At 48.8% G+C, this 23228-nt stretch overlaps 1 protein-coding gene and 1 long non-coding RNA gene across 2 annotated transcripts; one reads left to right on the top strand and one right to left on the bottom strand.

The window, feature by feature from the left end:
• Positions 1 to 1991: 1991 nt before the first annotated feature.
• Positions 1992 to 10419, top strand: NASP (nuclear autoantigenic sperm protein). Its single transcript, XM_069738021.1, has 15 exons — positions 1992 to 2182; positions 4782 to 4829; positions 4906 to 5016; positions 5484 to 5564; positions 5640 to 5746; positions 6289 to 7338; positions 7531 to 7571; positions 7736 to 7809; positions 8113 to 8186; positions 8262 to 8450; positions 8542 to 8699; positions 9792 to 9842; positions 9919 to 9999; positions 10086 to 10205; positions 10284 to 10419. The coding sequence occupies exons 1-15, from the start codon at positions 2142 to 2144 to the stop codon at positions 10332 to 10334; spliced, it is 2277 nt and encodes a 758-aa protein (XP_069594122.1). The 5' UTR covers positions 1992 to 2141; the 3' UTR covers positions 10335 to 10419.
• Positions 10420 to 17569: 7150 nt separating this feature from the next.
• Positions 17570 to 20549, bottom strand: LOC138647538 (uncharacterized). The gene is made up of 3 exons (XR_011314992.1): positions 20496 to 20549; positions 18576 to 18863; positions 17570 to 18418 (listed from the first exon to the last, which is right to left on the bottom strand). It is a non-coding gene; the product is annotated as an uncharacterized lncRNA (long non-coding RNA).
• Between the last annotated feature and the right edge of the window lie 2679 nt (positions 20550 to 23228).

Genomic DNA, 23228 nt, shown 5'->3' on the forward strand with positions numbered 1-23228 from the left:
TGCCGCGACCAATCAGCGACTTGGATTTCCTTGACAGACAGAGGCCACGACCAATGAATATCCGTGACAGACAGAAGGACAGACAGAAGTGACCCTTAGACAATTATATAGTAGATTGGATTCTCCAGGATTTTTCCTTAAGCTACATTATGACTATCAGATAGATGGGGGTCCATCATTCAACACTCACACCAATCATTTATCTTCAGTGCTGGTGATTATATTTTGGCATGTAGTATCTCATAATAGTGACACCCCTTTATCTACGAATCACTTGATTTATGAATCACTGGATACAACACTGCGGCACGCCGTGATATTCTGACCGCCAGAAAACTGACGTCGTCCGAGAATTCTAATACAGATGCTGAGAGCTGAAGGTCTCACAATGTATGAATGAACATGATCAGATACGGTGTTATATGAGCATGCTCGGGTGCTAACAGTGTCTTCTGCGTGCTCGAATAATATGTTCGAGTCCCTGCGGCTGCATGTCTTGCAGATGTTTCACAGCCGCAACATATGCAGGGATTGCCTAACAGCCGCGGGGAATCGAACATATTATTTGAGCACGCCGAAGATATTCTGTTTGCACCTGAGCATGCTCAGATAACACCTTATCCCAGCACGTTCGCTCATCACTAGTAGATTCGATCTTCTGGGAGCTTTATTTTTATGTGTATTTCCAAGATGGATCCTCTTCGATATCCACATCAAAGAATATTAGAAGTTGTTTTTTTTATGTGGATTATGGAGCAAATTTATCTGTAAAATCTACAGGAGAAATGATTTAAAATACTTTCAATGAGGAAAAGAAGCAAAATGTCACTTCTTAAGTCCGTTTATTTTGGAAAAAAATAATCTCTCCAAATTTTACTACTGCCTCAAATGAAGCAGGAAAACTGCCCCCTACACAGCAAAAAATCCTTCTTTTTAGGCTATGTGCACACGTTGCGGATTAGCCTTAGGAATTTCTGGTGCGGATTCTGCCTCTCCTGGCAGAAAACGCAGCTGCGGATTTGTCGCGTTTTTTGTGCAGTTCCGCAGCGTTTTTTGTGCGTTTTTGCTGCGGTTTTCTATGATGAAATGGGTACAAAAACGCTGCAGATTCACAAAAAAAGAAGTGACATGCTACTTCTTTTAAACAGCAGCGTTTCCGCAGCGGATTTTCGGCAAAGTGTGCACAACATTTTTTCTCATTAATTTACATTGTACTGTAAATCAATTGCGGATCTGCAGTTTCTGCACCGCAAAAAACGCTGCGGATCCGCAACGTGTGCACATAGCATCCTGCAGTGTTGTATATATTTATTGATTTTTTTCAGCCAGAAAGTGACGTATATCGGGAAGGTCTCGGAAGCGTCTCCTATCATAGGGCCGTGTTCAGACAGGCGCATTTTACGGTTTGTACACGGACGGCGGTGTCCAGTGCTACCGCGAGTCTGCAAACCAGGTCGTACAGCCTTATATGTGCCTCTGAGGCCATAAGCCCGAGTCAGGAGCTGCGAGGTCAGTCTGGGCCTTGTAGTCCTCCTACGGACAAGGAAATTGCAAATCATCAGAACCAGGTGGCTATTGTGTGACAATACAACTCTTTTCACCTGTGATGGCGCATGAGCAGCCAATGTCGCCCCGGCCCCATATAATAGGGGTTATTGGGCCACCAGTAATAATAATAATAAATCCAGGGAAATGAAGGCAGCACACCAATAAATGAAAAAACAAGTGCAGTTTATTGGCCCATGTGCAACGTTTCAGTCCCGAGTGTGGACCTTTCTGAAGTAATAATAATAGTTATTAATAAGCAAGAAGAAGAAATCCCCAGAAAATGCTCATTCACAAGTCTATTCAGTGACAGGAAGCAGAGGCTGGGAATGGTGAGGACGTGACTAGAGCCACTAGGGGCAGGCAGCCGCCACTTCCGGTCTGCGCGTCACGTGACCCGCAGACAATAGGCAGCCGGGAGCGCGGGAAACTGCTCAGAGGTCAGAGGTCCTCGGAAGCCGGGGGGCGGGGACGTGACGCGGGGCGGGGCTAAAGGCAGGCGGTATAAGAGCAGCGCCCGGCGCGGGGGATACGATCTGCCATCTTCTCTCCTCCAGTCGTGGTCGGCGGAGCGCAGCCAGTGGATTCCAGTCATCATGGCCGAAAACACAGCGACGGTACCGACCGAGGCAGAGAAGTAAGGCGGGTTTGGTGAATCAGTGTGTGTGAAGGCGGAGAGGTGTACGGGACACATGGAGGACGGGAGGCGGCGGACGTCTCCTGGGAGACGAGTCTCCGTCTTGTCCGGTGTTACCGGGAGTTCCGTGTTTTGTTTCTATCGTTTATTCCGGCCACATAGTGATAGGGGCGGGGCTCGGGGCTTTCCTGGCAACAGAGCCGATCCTCGTTATCCGATTGGCCGCGGCAGACAGGCCCGCCGACAGCTCGCCTTCTCATTGGTTGCTTGAACCTTCGCGCGCTCTGCTTTGTGTGTGACCAGGTGACAGTGGCAGCGAGGTTGGCGCCAGTTCCTGCGCTCCTTTGTGGTGGTCCCTGGCGCCTGCGCTCCTTTGTGGTGGTCCCTGGCGCCTGCGCTCCTTTGTGGTGGTCCCTGGCGCCTGCGCTCCTTTGTGGTGGTCCCTGGCGCCTGCGCTCCTTTGTGGTGGTCCCTGGCGCCTGCTCCTCCTCCTGTGGGGGGCCGCGGTGCTTCATCATGCCACCTAGTCCTCACCTCTGCCCTGGTGGGGCTCCTACTCGGAGCTGGAGCCAGATGGGCCTGTGTGAGGCCTGGCCCCCACCTGTATGTCGGTCAGATGTAGGAGCCTATGTAGATTTGGATCGCCCCCACACTAGGCCAATGGAGTACTTGGAGTCGGGCCCTTCGGTTCTCTGCGGGGGTTTCACGGTGGCTGACCCGGTCTGTGGCCCTAGGGGATGTTCATTAATAAATGGGGGGGGGGGTGGAGTAGGTCTTTAAAGGGATAATGTTTGTGACGCCACCTGTGGTATTCGGTCAGAGTGACCGATGCTGCTTAGGGGTTCGCTGGGGTGATGTTATGGCAGCTAGATGGTATACCTTCCCACAGGTGAAGTATATCCCCAGGGCTTCCCAGAGTGTGGATGGTGTGAGGCGCAGAGAAGAATGAGGACACAAGGTTGCAGTCTCTTTACCTTTACTGAAGACTTCAGCGTCCACAGTCCAGGGTAGGGACCACAGGGCAGGCAGAGTCCGGCTGGTCTGAAGGCAAATCCAGAGTCCCCTTATCCAGGAGGAATTCAATAGCCTTCCTCTAGCGCCTGGGTGTTGTAGTTCCTCCCTGCTGAGCTCCTCAGTGAGGTCCTCACAACTATCTTAGATGTAATGTCTCTGTCCCCTTGACGGACTGGACAAATCCATATGACTGGTGGCCTGAGGCTTTTTATAGGGACCCTAGAGACTCCCTGGCCCCCACAAGTTGCCACCGTGCCTCCTGGGTAAATGGTCGGGCAGCTAACTGTCCTGCCAGTCTCTGAAGTAATGGCACAGAGATCCTTACTCCCTCGGTGTTCATGCTACCGGTTACTGTGCCTCAGAAGGAGGCAACCTGCTTCTAGCTGGTCTCCCTGATATTCCATTCCTTTGCTATGACCGTTTCTCTCACTGCAACGCAATTCCTTTCAATGTCTTTCTCTGGATGCTGCCGCACCTCTGTGAACTTTCGTTCTCCCACAGACCTCCGTCTGCTCTCCTTCTCACTTTCTGCTCAGACTACCAATTTTACTTAAATGTGAGGAGTGCCCTAATAGATAGAAGCATGGCTCCCCATGGTGGCCTGAAGTGTGTATTGTGGTTGTGATGCCTGGACAGAAGATCTCCTTCATTGCCCTCAGACGTAACATCACTCCCCCTGGTGGAAGAACAACATTACTGCAACGACCAGGACTCTGGGGCGCTGCATAGACATGAATGCCCTCATTTACCAGCTTCCTCCTTCCTGGTACAATGTCCTGTTCTCCTTCCCCAGAGGTGCACGGTGTCCTCTAGTCAGCAGCACGATATCTGACATTCACTCACTGGGAAGCTTCTGACCCGGTCCAGGTGTGACTGGTGTCTGCACCCCTCCTGCGCAGTCGCGCCCTCTTGTATGATGATTGTAAGGGCCCCATTGTAGGATGTCTGCCTGGCCCCAGCTGACCGTCGGTGCCTCACGTTTGCTCCATGCTCACAATTTGGGTGGGCTCTGGTTCTCCTCGCTCTGTAAGCAGAAGTTGCACTTTCTCTTCTTTAGGGGCATCAAGTGTAGTATAAAACGACCACCCTGGGCCTCCTACATGTATAAGCAGGCTGATCTGGGTCCCTGTAGCTCCTCCTGCAATCCACTCCCTGCAGTGATGTGGATAGCTGATGCTGGATCCATTCCATGCCTGGCACTGGTTCCCAGTGGATCCCATATATAATGGGGTCTGCAATGCCCATCAGACATCTGTGAGAAACACTACTGGTGCCATAATGAGGACTTGTTACTACTGTGTCTGTTCTAGTTGGATACATTGTAACAAGTGCTGTTTGCCATATGGAGAATTGTAACAAACTCAACTGGGAGGGAATTTGTTTTGGAGTCTAAATGAGTAGTACCTGACCTATAACACTGACGTTTGTGGTGGCTGTCAGTGACACCAGCAGCTGCTTCTGATCCTTCCCTTTACAGGGTTACAACCTGCAGCACCGATCATCGCTACTTCAGTACATGCATCTAGGGGTTATAGGATGACCGGGTGATGTTGGAGGTAACTTTTTGTTTTTCCTTTTCTGTTAGGATGGAAGAAATTTCTGAGCCTTCAACATCCGCAGAACAAGCTGATGGGTAAGATCTATGTTTTGGCATCTGTGGGGCCCTGGTGTCTTGTCACATGCAATGAATGATGTTTCTTCCTCTGCAGGGATGATGCGGATGCTGAAGTGAAGCGGCTGATGGGAGTGGGCAAAAGGAATCTAGTCATGAAGGACATCCGCTCTGCCGTCAATGCCTTCCAGGAGGCCAGCAGCATTCTGTAAGTGGAGACTGGCCGTGGCTCTTGTAATGTGTACTATTGCTCCCTGTTGTCAGCCTTTTCATTGAGGAGCTTGTAACTTCCAGCTCTAAATGAAAACTGGCTTTGCGATCATCATGGGACACCGCAGTTTTCTCTGCATACAGAAATTCTTTGATTAATTCTATATACTGTGACACCAGATGATCACAGGTTCAAGTTCCCAATGGGGCATTAGAGATGATACAGACTTTACATGTGGAATATCTGCACAAATCTGGGCCAACTTATGAGGTGGGAGGCACCTAAGATTGATTTCTGCATTGATGCTTCTTTCATTGTCTGCATTGCCTCTGGATGTAAAACTGAAGTGTTGCCCACTTCTATTATATTGCCAATGGTCCTCTCCCTGCTGTGCATGCAAGGCAGCTGGTCAGGTCCTTCCCCCTTCAGATGTGGTCTCTAATGGGACCTTCTGTTCTCCATAGTGGGAAGAAGTATGGTGAGACTGCCGACCAGTGTGCAGATGCCTTCTACCTCTATGGCACAACTCTCCTGGAGATGGCAAGGTAAGGGGTCATAACCTAGTGAGGGGGTAACTAGTTATCTTCCTTATCTTTGACCCTTCTAACTCATACATGCAGAATGGAGAGTAATGTCCTGGGAAATGCTCTGGAGGGGATGCCAGAAGAGGAAGATGAAGACTCCGAAAAGGAGGACCCTGTTGTCCCCAGTGCGTCCAACCTTGATGGTATGTATCCTCAGAAAAGTGACTCTGAGAATTCAGCTTTTGGCGGTGTCTTGGAGCTCTGTTGCCTGGTCTGCATCTTATGGCAACCATAGTTGGGTAGTCCTCCACTTTCAGCCAAAAGCTGAAGTCACACCAAGTCTGCTATTTTTGCTTGCTTGCTTTCTGCTTAGGTGTCCCATCTACAGTACCAGGCTGCCTTACACCTGCACCCATTAGAGATCCCTGTGGATAGTGTAAATACATATGGCGTTGGGTATTGCTTGGTTTCTTACTCACAAGTCATTAAGATTGATCTGGTTATTCAGTCTACCAGGGATGTCTTATGGGTTCAGCTTTAGAGATGCCTAAAGTGCAGCTATGCTGTAATATTTAGTCCTGCTAATAGTGATATGAATAAGCAGAGTGTAGTACAACTGTATGCAGTGATCAGACTCACTAATGTCCCACAACCATCACTTACTGTTAGAAGATGTAACGTTACTGAAGATGTGTAATGCTCATGGCTCTCACTAAAACTGAGGGATTTTTCTCAAACCCCCTAGAGAAAGAAAGGGAGGAGTTAAGAGAGCAGGTATATGACGCCATGGCAGAAAAGGAGGAAAAATCTGAAAAGGAGAATGGTGAAGACTCCAAAGAACCTGATACTGAAGAGATGGAGTGTGAGCAATCCTCTGAAGCTCCAGAGATCCAAGACAAAAAAACTGAAGGTGACACTGTGAAGATAGATGGTGCTGCTGAGCCCCAAGACGAGGCTGAAGGTGGTGATGCAAAAACTAATGGTGCTGCTACAGAGACCCAAGAGAAGGATGTTGCTGCTACAGAGACCAAAGACAATGCTGAAGGTGATGATGCAAAAACTAATGGTGCTGCTACAGAGACCCAAGAGAAGGATGTTGCTGCTACAGAGACCAAAGACCAGGCTAAAGGTGATGCTGCAGAGACCCAAGACAAAGATGTTGCTGCGGAGACCCAAGACAAAGCTGAAGATGTTGCTGCTGAGACCCAAGACAAGGCTGAAGGTGATGCTGCTGAGACCCAAGAGAAAGGTGATGCTGCTGAGACCCAAGAGAAAGATGTTGCTGTGGAGACCCAAGACAAGGCTGAAGGTGACTCTGCTGAGACCCAAGAGAAAGTTGATGATGAAGCTGCAGAGACCCAAGACAAGGCTAAAGGTGATGCTGCTGAGACTGAAGAGAAAGCTGAAGCTGAGACCCAGGAGAAGGCTGAAGGTAACACTGCAGAGAACAAAGCTGAAGGTGACTCTTCAGGGACCCAAGAGAAAGGTGAAGCGGAGACTCAAGAGAAGGCTGAAGGTGATTCTGCAGAGGTGGAAAAAGCCATGGAAGTGGTAGAGACCAAACCAGAGGTCTCACCAGAAGCTGAGGTCTCAACTGAAGCTGTGAAGAACAAGACTGAAGATGTAGAGACTGGCTCTGCCCAGGAATCTGAGAAGCCAGAGGACAAGACTGATGACCAACCCAAAGACACTGAGAACTCTGACACTGCAGCTAAACCTGAAGAAACTGCAACAGCTGTAGAGAAGGAAGATCAAACTGCATGTGATGAAGCAGAGCCTATGGAAGGGGCAGAAGGTAACAGGGGTGGTAGACTTGGGCGCAATTATCTAGTGACCTGGCAGCGATGGTCTGGAGTGTTCCTGCACCTGAGTCTGAGATACTGGTCGTACCAGTCTGGTGGTGGCACGATGGCTCTCTGCACACTGCATGCATGATGCTTCACTCTGCACCCCGCACACAGAGACTGACATTTATTTATTTTACTAGAGGAAGATGCTGAATCTGACAATGAAGAGACAGACGAGAAGGTAAATTCGCTGCAGATGTTTGTAGCCCCAATGGGTGGGTTAAAAAAATGAAGAAAATCTTGTTCTTGCTCTGGAGCTGGCACAGATCAGTGCAGCTGTACAGGGTTTTTTGCATGTTGGGGCTCTATACTACTGTTTAGGTGATGACATCTGTCCTGTTCCAGGAAAACGAAGAGGAAGTTGATAACCTGCAGCTGGCCTGGGAGATGCTGGATTTGTCAAAGATGATATTTAAAAGGTAAGGGGACTCCATGTTGTGCAGATACAAACTTGTCAGTCTTCTCCATAGATGTGCTTTTAGAAGTTTTGGGGGTCACTATTGCACCACGTCAGGTCCAGATCAGATTGCTGTCATCCAGCAAGACTCCTGTGTTGCATATCTATTTTTTTTTTTTTTTTTTTGAATTTAAGATGAGCTGTGGACAACATGGCTCCAGTTTTTGCAAAACAAATTCCCGGTGTTCGTGCTGAGGGATGTTGTGCAACTAAAGCAATATGAGGGTTCGCTTTCAATTTAACAAATGTCTTGATCCATCCACAGGCAGGAGGACAAGGAATCACAGCTGAAGGCAGCACAGGCTTATCTGAAGCTGGGAGAAGTCAGCATTGAGTCAGGTGAGTGCTCGCCTTGAGGCTTTACTGCAGCTAACATCCTTCTACAATGGTCACTGACATTCACTCTGTCTGCAGAGAACTACATCCAAGCTGTGGAAGACTTCCTGGTGTGTCTCGCCATCCAGAAGGAGCATCTAGTAGAACATAACAGACTACTTGCAGAGACTCACTACCAGCTGGGGTTGGCCTATCAGTATAGCAGCAAACACGACGAAGCCATCTCTCACTTCAACCAGTCCATAGCGGTGATAGAGAAGAAAATGGGTGAGCAGTCACAGGGTATATATTGTACAGCCCCCAAACTAATCCTCTGGGTAACAATGGAACACTCAAAATTTTTCAATGGTCACTACAGAACAGCTTGAGAAGGCTGCAGAGGAGTCTAAGGAAGAGTCACAGAAGGAAATGGAAGAATTGAAGGGTCTCCTGCCTGATATTAAGGAAAAGATTGAAGATTCCAAAGAAGCACAGAAATCGATGGAAGACACGGTCAAAGTGCTTAAGGAGACTCTGGTTAGTAGTCACTGCACTGACATGGCTGAGACAGCAGTTGTGAATGTTGGGCCTCTTTCACACTTCCATCGTTTAGGGGCCATCGCAATGCGTCGTTCTGTGGAAAAAAACGCATCCCCGCAGGATGCGTTTTTTGCATAGACTTGTATTACTGACACATAGCAACATATGGACACACGTTCCATGCATTGTGCACTGGATGTGTCGGTATCTGGCAGGCCGTCGTATCAAAACGTTCAAGGGAACGTGTTTTTGTACATTGTGTCCTGCATTTCCTATCGTGCATGTGCAGTTGGAACTCCGTCCCTCCTCCCTGGGACTTTACAGTGGGCACGTTGAAACACTGCATCCGCTGCCCACACTGTGCAGAATTTGCACAACGTCCGTCGGTGCGTTGCACTGACGCTTACTGACGGCCCCATACCGACAAGTGTGAAAAGCCTTAAGAGGATCTTAAGATGCAGCTTGTCACACTGCAAATGGTATGGAGCACAGCTAACAAACCTGCATTGCTAATGCTTGGAAGATTCAGGTGGCCATATAAAATGGATCTGGTGCAAGGTTCAGACTGTCCGTGACTCACCTGAGCAGGACACCTTCATTTAAGTCTGCAGCTGTCGGTTAGTCTGAGCACTGCATTACAATCCCCATCTGAGTTATATGGTCGTGACTCCCACCCTTCAGCAGCATCTAATAGCAATCATCTCAATCGAGGGAAAGTAAATTCCTTTTAAAGGGGTTGTCACTACCTGTACAACTGGCTTTTAAATGAAGTAGTCGGCCCTCCCCGTATTGAAGATTCACTCCTTCCCCAGCTGTACTCATTCCAACAATGAGGGAGCATAATGTCACTTGAGACCTGGCTCAAATTGCTGGAAAGGGAGTAGCTGGCTCTATTACAAGGGGATTGCTTTAAGTTGTCCAGGTAATGGACAAACCCTTTAAGAGCATTATACCAATCTTCATTGAGGCCCATGCTATTATAAGGCATGCCCATCTTATTCCTTTGAGGCCCTCGTATGAAATACCAGTCTAAGTCCATGACTGCTCAGTGTCTGGCACAGTCATGGTGACAGCCAATATTTCTTACAGGGTGGCACATCATCAAGCTTTCCAAAGGAGAATGGTAGCACATCCACATCTGTAAGTAACAATGAGGATTATCCCTATAGATTAATGTCAGATGTTGTTCCCTGGGACTGAGCCTCTGTCTTTCCAGGCTGAAGCAGAGAAGAGCGGGGACTGCACCGTACCAGTAACCAACTGTGTATCTGACATTTCTCATCTCGTAAGAAAGAAGGTAAATGCTCCTCTACATCTGTAGAGCTGGTGAACGCTGGGTGGTGGTAAATGGGGGCTGAGCACTAACTGCCTTTAATTCTGAAGAGGAAACCTGAGGAGAGTCCTGTGAAAGAAGCCAAGAAGTGCAAATCTGAGCCTGTCGAGAATGGATCTAGCAACGGCGATGCTGTGGTGCCCACGAACGAGCAGGTGGAGAAGGCAGAGGTGGGTGCAGGGCTGTGCCATCTGGGCCCCTCCATTAGACCTGTCCTGTAGTAACCAGCCTTTATCTCCCACCTGCAGGCAGAGAACCAGACTCCCATGGACACAGCCACAGTGGAGAGCACTGCATGATTATTACCTCATCACACTGTATATAGATTCACACTTTTGGTTTTGAGCATCTTTTTGTAAAACAAATAAAGCGTTAAACAATGTCTGTAGCGGCCTGTGTCATCTTCACATCTGTGGTGATAACTATTTGTACAAAATTAGAGTGCGGACACATCAAAGCTAAAGGGTCCAGAGACTCGCCTGTAAAAGTACATGTAGGGGAACAATTAGCAGGGTGTGGGATGCACCTAGCGGTCACCCCCAAAATAAACCTAGCATGTTACAGGATCTGACTACAAGCCTTGGTTGGGACTCGGCTATTGCCCAGACCCCACAGCAATTCCAAGGTTAAGACTTCTTATGGACCTTCTGGTGACATCTCAGGCATGTGACCATGATGCCACTAAAGGTCCTTTAACTTCTGGAGTCAAGAGGAACTGAAGTTGGGATAGCAAGTCCCATGTGCAGCGGGATTTTATCTGAATTCCTGTACAGTAGAACTAAAGTTTGTTCAAGGGGAAAATGCTGACATGATCCTTTCTGCATGGAGGAGCATTACACCCCCAAAGGATCCCTGTAAGGGTATGTGCACACAATGCAGATTTAGTGCAGAACTGCAGCAGATTTTTCCGCAGCAGAAATGCACTGATTTACAGTACAATGTGAAAAAAAAAAGCTGTGCACAAAAATCTGCACAGAAACGCTGCAGATTTCAAAGTGCATGTCACTACTTTTGTGCAGTTCTGCAGCATTTCTGCACCCCTCCGTTATAGAAATCCACAGTGGTAAAATCTGCGCACAAAACCTAAACGCACCTACGGATTCTGTCAGGAGATGCAGATTTAGTGCAAAAAATTCTGCACCACATTTCCTACGTGTGCACATAGCCTAAGACTACTGTCACCTAGATGAGCCAGGTCTCACTCTGCACTGATGGGGGGGGCATTACTCTTGACAGTCTGAAGACTGATTTGGGCTTTTATTCTAAAGGTACTGTCACACTAGACGATATCGCTAGCGATCCGTGACGTTGCAGCGTCCTCGCTAGCGATATCGTCCAGTGTGACAGGCAGCAGCGATCAGGCCCCTGCTGGGAGATCGCTGGTCGGGGAAGAAAGTCCAGAACTTTATTTCGTCGCTGGACTCCCCGTAGACATCGCTGAATCGGCGTGTGACACCGATTCAGCGATGTTTACCCTGGTTACCAGCGTAAAAAAACAAACAGTACATACTTACATTCAGCTGTCTGTCCCTTGCCGTCTGGTTCCTGCACTGACTGCTGGCCGTAAAGTGAAAGCAGAGCACAGCCACAGCGGTGAGTCACCGCTGTGTGACTCACCGCTGTGCTTTCACTTTCACTTTACGGCCAGCAGTCAGTGCAGGAACCAGACGGCAAGGGACAGACAGCTGAATGTAAGTATGTACTGTTTGTTTTTTTACGCTGGTAACCAGGGTAAACATCGGGTTATTAAGTGCGGCCCTGCGCTTAGTTACCCGATGTTTACCCTGGTTACCGGGGATCGTTGGTCGCTGGAGAGCGGTCTGTGTGACAGCTCTCTCCAGCGACCAAACAGCGACGCTGCAGCGATCCGGATCGGTATCGCTGCAGCGTCGCTAAGTGTGACGGTACCTTAAGTTGTGACATGGCTCATTGGTCAATATTTACTTTTAGCATTGCTACTTCATATAGTTTACACAACTTTTTTTTTTTTCTCCCTCTGAGAACATTTGCATTTACTCAATCCAACTGTGGAAACAACTCAAGTTTATTGATTTAAATTGAACTTTGGGAAAACCTTTAGTAGTATCTAAAGTTTCAGACCCTCCTGACAGTGGAGACAACTTCCCATTACCTGGCCCCAGTCATCAGACAAACTGTATAAACTTAGAACTGGTAGTGGCGCCAGGATGCAGGTATGCCTTAGGGTACCGTCACACTGAAACGACGCTGCAGCGATACAACAACAATGCCGATCGCTGCAGCGTCGCTGGAGAGCTGTCACACATACAGCTCTGCAGCAACCAACGATCCGAAGCCCCCGGGTAACCATCGGGTTACTAAGCGTGGCCCTGCGCTTAGTAACCCGATGTTTACCCTGGTTACCAGTGAAGACATCGCTGAATCGGCGTCACACACGCCGATTCAGTGGGAGATCCAGCGACGAAATAAAGTTTCAAACGATCTGCTACGACGTACGATTCTCAGCGGGGTCCCTGATCGCTGCTGCGTGTCAGACACAGCAAGATCGTAGGGATATCGCTGGAACGTCACGAATCGTAGCGATCGAAATTTCACTGAGACGGTACCCTTACTCTAGATAAGATCCACCTAGCCATTGGATCAGGCCTGAACTCTATCCAAAGAGACAATCTTCCATTCTTGCACTTTTGAGCCCACATGGACTGACACACGATAGTGTCATGTTAAAAGAGATAAAGGGAATGGCAGCTTAAATTTAAGAATTCACATACCTTTCATATAAATGTCTTTCCGCTCTCAAGCCATGAACAATGTGTAGGAGGATGTATATATCTGGCAGAAGGCTAGATGGTTCCTCCAGGGAACAAAAGCCACAGCTGCTCATTAAGGGGTGCTCAATACATCCAGTGTCTACCACTTCTATATGAGACCTCTTATTTCTGAAGTACAACTATAAACATTTTCAGAAGACAATGTGGCTTCCAGCTTCATCCCTCAACTGAAACTGCCCTAACTAAAGTCACCAATGACCTACTAACCGCCAAGAGCAAGCAACACTACTGTCTGTCTTCTGCCTTTGACACTGGACCACTCCCATCTGCTACGGATCCTCTCATCTCTTGGCATCAGACTTGGCCCTATCCTGGATCTCATCATATCTGACAGACCGAACATTCAGTGTCTCCCTCCCCCACCACCTCCTCACTTTGCCCCTTGTCTGTCAGTGTTCCTCAAGTCTCTGTTCTAGGACCCCTACTCTTCTCCATCTACACCTTCGGCCTGGGACATATCATAGAATCCCATGGTTTGTAGTATCAATTCTACGCTGATGACACGCAGATCTACCTATTCGGACCTCCCCTCCTTATTGACCAAACTCCAGTTCAAAACCCTTACAATTGCATAGAAAGCCATCCACAACCTGTCTCCTCCATACATCTATGACCTCATCTCCCGGTACTTACCTACACACAACCTCCGATCCTCTCAAGATCTCCTTCTCTACTCCCCTCTTATCTCTTCTTCCCACAATCGTATACAAGACTTCTTCCGTGCTTCCCCTATACTCTGGAACTCTCTACCTCAACACACCAGACTCTCGTCTACCACAGAAACCTTAAAATTGATCCTGAAGACTCACCTCTTCCAACAAGCCTGCAGTGATCCTCAACCTACTGAACCGCTGCACAATCAACTCTGCTACTGTGAAGGGTTAAACTAAGAAAAAATTAAAGCAGGCTTCATTTTGTGCTTTTCGACTCCATCTTGTTGTTTTGAGAGAAATTTTGTTGCTAGGTAAAAGTTCATAGTTATGAGACCTTGATTGTTTCAACCTGAACAAGACATGAGCATGAAGGTGTATTGTTCTACGAGACCTTGACGTGAAGACTGTTCCTGCATTCTTATAGGTTAAGAACTGTGAGCGTGTTCTTATGTTTATTGGTTGAAGTATAACTTAAGATTATGAAAAGTGCGACACAATAAACAGGGGTCAGAGAACAGATCTGCTTGATTCTCTCTCCCCCTCCCCGCCCCCCCCCCCAAAAAAAAAAAAACCGCACGTCTCTGTCTGGTCATTTTCAGTTGCCGGCAAAACTCTGTGGATTACCATAATTTGAAAATGACTGAGTCAACCGTGAAGGGTCACTTCGGATCCTCCCTCAACACTAGTGTATCCTCACCCATCCCCTGCAGACTGAGCCCTGGCGGGCAGGGTCTTCCCTCATGTACCTGTGTGCCTTGTTCTTTGCTGATGTTTAATGTATTTGTCTATATTTGCCCCTGTTTTCACATGTAAAGCGCCATGGAATAAATGGTGCTATAAAAATGTATAATAATAAGTTGAAATTAATTGATGAATTGCATACTCCCCAGCCATCTCACCTTCCCCTCAGAACTGTTCCTCCACATACAATCCTTTTTATCCAGACACACACGGCCACATCATGTCCTATCCTGCTCCCACCTTCTAATGATCTGTCTGTTACTCCTCATTGCTGGTGACATATCCCCAAATCCCGGCCCTCCCCAATTCATCCCCACACTCGTTTCTAACCCCCTGCCACGATCCTCCGCACGTTTTCCCAACCACGACAACCTCATACCCATTCATCCAGCCCCCACTCCCCCGCTCCCCCTACTTGGAGCACTATGGAACGCACGCTCCATCTGCAACAAACTGCCATTTATCCATGACCCCTTCATCACCAACAAACTCTCCTTCCTCGGCCTCACTGAAACCTGGCTCACCCCCTCTGACTCGGCCTCTCCAGCTGCGCTCTCCTATGGCGGATTCCACCTCTCTCACACCCCTCGCCCCAGCAACAAACGCGGTGGAGGAGTTGGCTTGCTCCTGTCCGACACCTGCTCCTTTACTCCAATCCCGCTACCACCCTCCGCTACTCTTCCCTCGTTTGAGGTGCACTCTGTCCGCATCTATTCCCCCTCCAACCTCCAGCTGGCTGTCATCTACCGCCCCCCAGAACTAGCCATCTCCACCTTTCTCGACCACTTCACCACCTGGCTACTTCATTTCCTCTCTGTTGACATCCCCACTATCATCATGGGTGATTTCAATGTCCCCATTGACACTTTCACCTCAGCTACCTCTAAACTTTTATCACTGACTGCCTCCTTTGGCCTCACTCAATGGTCCTCTGAGGCCACTCACAAAGATGGCCACACGCTGGACCTCATCTTCACCCGCCTCTGCTCCCTTACTAATCTCACTAACACACCCCTCCCCCTGTCTGACCACAACCTACTGACATTCTCGTCCCTCTCCTCTCCTAGTGTGCAACCCCCACTCCACAAACTCACTCACCCTCGCAGAAATCTCAAACATCTCAACTTACAATCACTCTCGGAGTCCCTTCTCCCTCTCACAGACATAGCCTCCCTTCATGACACAGATGCTGCTGCCACTTTTTATAACACCACAATAACAACAACACTCGATTCGGCTACCCCACTCATGCATAGTAAAACTCGTACAATTAACAGGCAGCCCTGGCTGACCAGCCTGACCAAAGAATTGAGACGGGCTTCCAGGATTGCTGAGCGGAGATGGAAGCGATCCCACTCTGCCGACCACTTCACTGCATACAAGCAGTCCCTCGCCAGCTTCAAGTCTGCGCTCACTGCCGCAAAACAAACTTACTTCTCATCCCTCATATCCTCCCTGTCCCACAACCCTAAACAGCTTTTCAACACTTTCAATTCTCTACTCCGTCCCCCCGCACCTCCTCCTTCCCCCCTCATTTCTGCTGATGACTTCGCCTCTTTCTTTAAACAGAAGATCGATACGATCAGAGAAAGCTTTGGCCCACAGCGCCCACTGCCCCTCTTAGCTGCTCAACCCTGCTCCTCCAAAACCAGCTTCTCCACCATGACAGAAGATCAGCTCTCCACCCTCCTGTCAAGATCACACCTCACCACCTGCACGCTTGACCCGCTCCCATCCCACCTCATCCCTAACCTTTCCACGGTCTTCATCCCAACCCTAACGCACCTCTTCAACCTCTCACTCACAACAGGTGTCTTTCCCTCATCCTTCAAGCATGCCAAGATCACACCCATCCTCAAAAAGCCCTCCCTCGACCCATCCTCTGTGTCTAGCTATCGCCCAATATCTCTTCTCCCTTATGCCTCCAAATTGCTGGAGCAACACGTCCATCTTGAACTGTCCTCCCACTTCTCCTCCTGCTCCCTCTTTGATCGGTTACAATCAGGCTTCCGTTCCCATCACTCAACTGAAACTGCCCTAACTAAAGTCACCAATGACCTACTAACTGCCAGGAGCAAGCGACACTACTCTGTCCTCCTTCTCCTGGACTTGTCTTCTGCCTTTGACACTGTAGACCACTCTCTTTTGCTACAAATCCTCTCATCCCTTGGCATCACAGACTTGGCCCTTTCCTGGATCTCGTCATATCTGACAGACCGAACATTCAGTGTCTCCCTCCCCCACACCACCTCCTCACTTCGCCCCTTGTCAGTCGGTGTTCCTCAAGGCTCTGTTCTAGGACCCCTACTCTTCTCCATCTACACTTTCGGCCTGGGACAGCTCATAGAATCCCACGGTATGCAGTACCATCTCTACGCTGACGACACGCAGATCTACCTCTCCGGACCTGACCTCTCCTCCTTGCTTACCAAAATCCCGCACTGTCTGTCTGCCATTTCAGCCTTCTTTTCTGCTCGCTTTCTACAACTGAACATGGACAAAACAGAATTCATCATCTTTCCCCCATCTCACTCTATCCCTCCACCAGACCTATCCATCAATGTCAATGGCTGCTCACTATCCCCAGTCCCACACGCCCGGTGCCTCGGGGTGATCCTCGACTCTGCCCTCTCTTTCAAGCCACATATCCAAGCCCTTGCCTCCTCCTGTCGTCTCAAACTCAAAAATATTTCCCGGATCCGTGCTTTCCTTGACCGCAACACTGCAAAAACGCTAGTGCATGCCCTTATCATCTCCCGCCTCGACTACTGCAACCTCCTACTCTCTGGACTCCCCTCTAGCACTCTGGCACCACTCCAATCCATCCTACACTCTGCTGCCCGACTAATCCACCTGTCCCCCCGCTATTCCCCAGCCTCTCCCCTGTGTCAAGCCCTTCACTGGCTTCCTATCGCCCAGAGACTCCAGTTCAAAACCCTCACACTGACATACAAAGCCATCCACAACCTGTCTCCTCCATACATCTGTGACATGGTCTCCCGGTACCTACCTACACGCGACCTCCGATCCTCCCAAGACCTCCTTCTCTACTCCCCTCTCATCTCTTCTTCCCATAACCGCATCCAAGACTTCTCCCGTGCTTCCCCCATACTCTGGAACTCTCTACCCCAACACATCAGACTTGCGCCTACCATAGAAACCTTCAAAAAGAACCTGAAGACTCATCTCTTCCGACAAGCCTACAGCCTGCAGTGATCCTCAACCTACTGAACAGCCGCACAGCCAGCTTTTCCCTCTCCTAGTGTATCCTCACCCACCCCCTGCAGACTGTGAGCCCTCGCGGGCAGGGTCCTCCCTCCTTATGTACTCGTGTGCCTTGTTATCTGCTCATGTTTAATGTATTTGTCTATATTTGCCCCGTATTCACATGTAAAGCGCCATGGAATAAATGGCGCTATAAAAATGTATAATAATAATAATAATAATAATAGTTAATACGAAGACTCAATACTTAGTGTTCCTTATTTTTCAAGACGTTCCTTTTTGCCATGACAGCTGTGAAACTTCTGCTTTTTGAGGATGGACTGCAGGTTCTCAAATTGGGATATGAGCTAAATTGTCTTGGACTCAAAAGAAAAAAAAAAGTCACTTCTGATTCACCCCACCACTTGGTTATCACTTTTGCCTTGTGACATTGTCACTATCATGGTGGAAAAGCCCGGTTCACCACCACGCTGCTTCTGGATCGCTGGAGTAGTTGCTCTTGGAGAACATTTACGGTAGATCCCATTCTTTGTGGCTCCATGGATGAGAAGCCTACACCCATCGTCTCGGCATGCTTTAATATCGGATGATACAGGACTCCTGGTAGTGCACACATTTTCTTTTGGACAACTGGAAGACTGATCTGAACAGTCTGAAGGGGCCTTCATCAGAGAAACTAACTCCGTCCCTGTGGTTCCTGCAGAATGTCAGTCTGTCCTCTGGCTTTAGGGCCCAGGCTACCATTACCACTAGGCGCCAGGGAAGGTGGGTATAAATGAGCTGTGGTGCAGTAATCTACACATTTTCTGCAGCAAACATGAGAATCTTCTGCCAGAGTTGGGAGTAAACAGGCAATAGCTGATGGGAGCAGATTCATGGTCACTGTTTGGGGGGTGTTAGTGGTTCACTTTGCGATCCACTAGAGAACTGATCTGTGGCGGCTTCCGTCACGTACTGAAACAAGATTACAAATCAATAGTGATATATTCTGCAATCATGTATCACATTGCAGATCCACATAGCACTACAAGCCCCAGCATGCACTTATCACAATAGCAGGCTTAGATATGACATAATACAGGCAGATCATTTATTTTTTTGCTCCTCTTACCTTCCGGTACCATCTCACTAGGAGGCTCTTGAAAGCGTCTGGCTGCTGCGTACCTGGGACGAGCTCCGCTACGCTCCTGCCGCTCGGCTGTGCCGTGTACGAGGCGATGGCGTCCTCTGGTAAGTACGTCCGGTTTACATCCTATAGGAGCGCACAGCGTGAGAAGTCGCTCGCCATGTGACTCGCAATGTCTTCTGTCCTTACCTGCGGATTGTAGGTTGTCACCTCCTCCTGGCGTCGACCATCTGCGATCCGCACAATGACAGACGCTGCCGCTAACCTGACAACCTGTAACGGGCAATATGGCTTCTTATAGCCTGCTACTACTAAGCCGCCAGATTAACCACGCGTTCCCTCTAGGCTGATATTATAGTATAAGCAAATAACCACAAGATGGCAGTAAAATAACTGTCACCTTAAAGAAGCCAACCATACATAAAAATTAGAATAAATTTTATTTAAAGAAACAAAATAATAACAATACACAAATGTATAAAAAAAGCTACTATAAACTTTCCAGGTCATACCCCTAGGTTAAAGCCAGGAGAAGCACACCATTATGAACCAATAAGATACAAATATCCCAGACAGAGAAACAGCACATAGCCTATATATAGGGTATAATACGTCTCCCCTTACTAATGCCCGTGTCTCATGTTTTCTAAGGCAGCTCTAAAATGTCATTACTTCCTATCCGGTTTAACAGAAGCTAGCCATTATCTGGGCCACATTCGGATAAATCCCATACCACCAATACTCATATTATTACCTGAAGCGGATCTTTCTGTAGTGTGCCTCCTCTCCTGGCTTTTCCCTGCGCCCCGACGCGCGTTTCGCCCTAGCTTCTTCCGGGGGCGTGTCTAATGCCCGGCATAGTGACGTATATATAGTATAGCTACACCAATCCCCAGCCGCTGCCATTACGAATATTACCGCCCGTTCCGCATGACCTTCTGGCGCATGCGCAGATCTCCTCCACTCCGGATACAATGTCACTTCGGCACATCCGCCCGGTGGACCGCAAGCTGCAACGCAAGCCGATACCACCATTGGCGCTGCCCGAAGCGTACAGAGAGAGGGACCCACGCATGCGCACAATCATGCCATGCAGCTTGCGGTCCACCGGGCGGATGTGCCGAAGTGACATTGTATCCGGAGTGGAGGAGATCTGCGCATGCGCCGGAAGGTCATGCGGAACGGGCGGTAATATTCATAATGGCAGCGGCTGGGGATTGGTGTAGCTATACTATATATACGTCACTATGCCGGGCATTAGACACGCCCCCGGAAGAAGCTAGGGCGAAACACGCGTCGGGGCGCAGGGAAAAGCCAGGAGAGGAGGCACACTACAGAAAGATCCGCTTCAGGTAATAATATGAGTATTGGTGGTATGGGATTTATCCGAATGTGGCCCAGATAATGGCTAGCTTCTGTTAAACCGTATAGGAAGTAATGACATTTTAGAGCTGCCTTAGAAAACATGAGACACGGGCATTAGTAAGGGGAGACGTATTATACCCTATATATAGGCTATGTGCTGTTTCTCTGTCTGGGATATTTGTATCTTATTGGTTCATAATGGTGTGCTTCTCCTGGCTTTAACCTAGGGGTATGACCTGGAAAGTTTATAGTAGCTTTTTTATACATTTGTGTATTGTTATTATTTTGTTTCTTTAAATAAAATTTATTCTAATTTTTATGTATGGTTGGCTTCTTTAAGGTGACAGTTATTTTACTGCCATCTTGTGGTTATTTGCATGTACTGAGGAAGTACCATTAGAGGTAGATAGTTGGACATATTTGAATATGATATTATAGTATTGCTATCCGTCCTTATACGTCACTTTTTTTTAATACAAATTATTAAACCAACCTCCGCAGAGCAGTCCGTGCCCCTCGGCCCCGAGGAGCTTTCCTTACCGTGTTCTTCTCTTCCAACTCCTGCAATTTTTCTCTACAATTTCCTGACAGCAGGGCGCGCAACACAGCCTAAGGTGGGAGAGGTCACAAATTAGAAATAGCTGATCCTTGTGATGCCGATTTTGGAAAACTTGGAACTTGTAGAAAGTTGTAGTTTTATTTACAGGTGAAATCCACAGTTAATGCTTTACGTTTCGATCAGACCACAGATTGCCGTAGATTTTAGTAGTAGATTTTCTTTGGTGGGTTGTGGTGATGACAGTAATTAGATGGGTTGTCGTTACCTGGCTGGGGGCTCCTTGGTACAGCGGCAGCTGGTACACCCCCAGGTTACAGTAACTTTTGTAGAAGACACCCAGTGCCGTCCATGCCTGTGACACTGGTCTGAACACTGGTACTGATCGCTGCGATGATACTTCAGGCCGCGTCTGTTCAGAGCCTGAGACGTTCACCTCCGATTCTTGTGTCACGATCTCATGCAGGTGGATAATGATGGTAAGATGTTTATGGAATATTCTGCGGGTGAAGGTCTACGCGATGAGACAACAGATGGAAAATAGATTAAGGGTGTCCTGGACGCCAGAAACGCATCCGTTTTTTAACCCTGTTTGTCTTTTTTATGGCTTGCTATATAAAATTCTTGTTTTATTGACAGCGCGAGGATGGCAGCGCTACAAGGTAGAGACAGAGGGATGATGGCGGACCTACAGGGTAGAGACAAAGGGATGATGGCGGATCTACAGGGTAGAGACAGAGGGATGATGGCGGACCTACAGGGTAGAGACAAAGGGATGATGGCGGATCTACAGGGTAGAGACAGAGGGATGATGGCGGACCTACAGGGTAGAGACAGAGGGATGATGGCAGACCTACAGGGTAGAGACAAAGGGATGATGGCGGATTGACAGGGTAGAGACAGAGATGATGGCGGATCTACAGGGAAAGAGGGATGATGGTGGCGCTACACGGTAGAGACAGGGATGATGGCGGATCTACAGGGTAGAGACAAAGGGATGATGGCGGATCTACAGGGACAGAGGGATGATGGCGGATCTACAGGGTAGAGGCAAAGGGATGATGGCAGATCTACAGGGTAGAGACAGAGGGATGATGGTGGCGCTACAGGGTAGAGACAGGGATGATAACGGATCTACAGGGACAGAGGGATGATGGCGGATCTACAGGGTAGACACAAAGGGATGATGGCGGATCTACAGGGTAGACACAAAGGGATGATGGCGGATCTACAGGGACAGAGGGATGATGGCGGATCTACAGGGTAGAGGCAAAGGGATGATGGCAGATCTACAGGGTAGAGACAGAGGGATGATGGTGGCGCTACAGGGTAGAGACAGGGATGATAACGGATCTACAGGGTAGAGACAGGGATGATAACGGATCTACAGGGACAGAGGGATGATGGCGGATCTACAGGGTAGAGGCAAAGGGATGATGGCAGATCAACAGAGACATGGATGATGGCAGATCTACAGGGTAGAGACAAAGGGATGATGGCGGATCTACAGGGACAGCGGAGATGATGGTGGATCTACAGGGCACAAGGACAGTGGAGATGATGGCGGATCTACAGGGCACAGGGACAGCAGAGATGATGGTGGATCTACAGGGCACAAGGATAGCAGAGATGATGGCGGATCTACAGGGCACAAGGATAGCGGAGATGATGGTGGATCTACAGGGCACAGGGACAGCAGAGATGATGGTGGATCTACAGGGCACAAGGATAGCGGAGATGATGGCGGATCTACAGGGCACAAGGATAGCGGAGATGATGGTGGATCTACAGGGCACAAGGATAGCGGAGATGAGGGCGGATCTAAAGGGCACAAGGATAGCGGAGATGATGGTGGATCTACAGGGCACAAGAATAGCGGAGATGATGGTGGATCTACAGGGCACAGGGACAGCAGAGATGATGGTGGATCTACAGGGCACAAGGATAGCGGAGATGATGGCGGATCTACAGGGCACAAGGATAGCGGAGATGATGGATCTACAGGGCACAAGGATAATGGAGATGATAGTGTATCTACAGGGCACAAGGATAGCGGAGATGATGGCGGATCTACAGGGCACGAGGATAGCGGAGATGATGGCGGATCTACAGGGCACAAGGATAGCGGAGATGATGGCGGATCTACAGGGCACAAGGATAATGGAGATCATAGTGTATCTACAGGGCACAAGGATAGCGGAGATGATGGCGGATCTACAGGGCACGAGGATAGCGGAGATGATGGCGGATCTACAGGGCACGAGGATAATGGAGATGATAGTGGATCTACAGGGCATAAGGATAGCGGAGATGATGGCGGATCTACAGGGCACAAGGATAGCGGAGATGAGGGCGGATCTAAAGGGCACAAGGATAGCGGAGATGATGGCGGATCTACAGGGCACAGGGACAGCAGAGATGATGGTGGATCTACAGGGCACAAGGATAGCGGAGATGATGGCGGATCTACAGGGCACAAGGATAGCGGAGATGATGGTGGATCTACAGGGCACAAGGATAATGGAGATGATAGTGTATCTACAGGGCACAAGGATAGCGGAGATGATGGCGGATCTACAGGGCACGAGGATAGCGGAGATGATGGCGGATCTACAGGGCACAGGGACAGCAGAGATGATGGTGGATCTACAGGGCACAAGGATAGCGGAGATGATGGCGGATCTACAGGGCACAAGGATAGCGGAGATGATGGTGGA

Source organism: Ranitomeya imitator, chromosome 8 (genome assembly GCF_032444005.1).
Source record: "Ranitomeya imitator isolate aRanImi1 chromosome 8, aRanImi1.pri, whole genome shotgun sequence".
Taxonomy (NCBI): domain Eukaryota; kingdom Metazoa; phylum Chordata; class Amphibia; order Anura; family Dendrobatidae; genus Ranitomeya; species Ranitomeya imitator.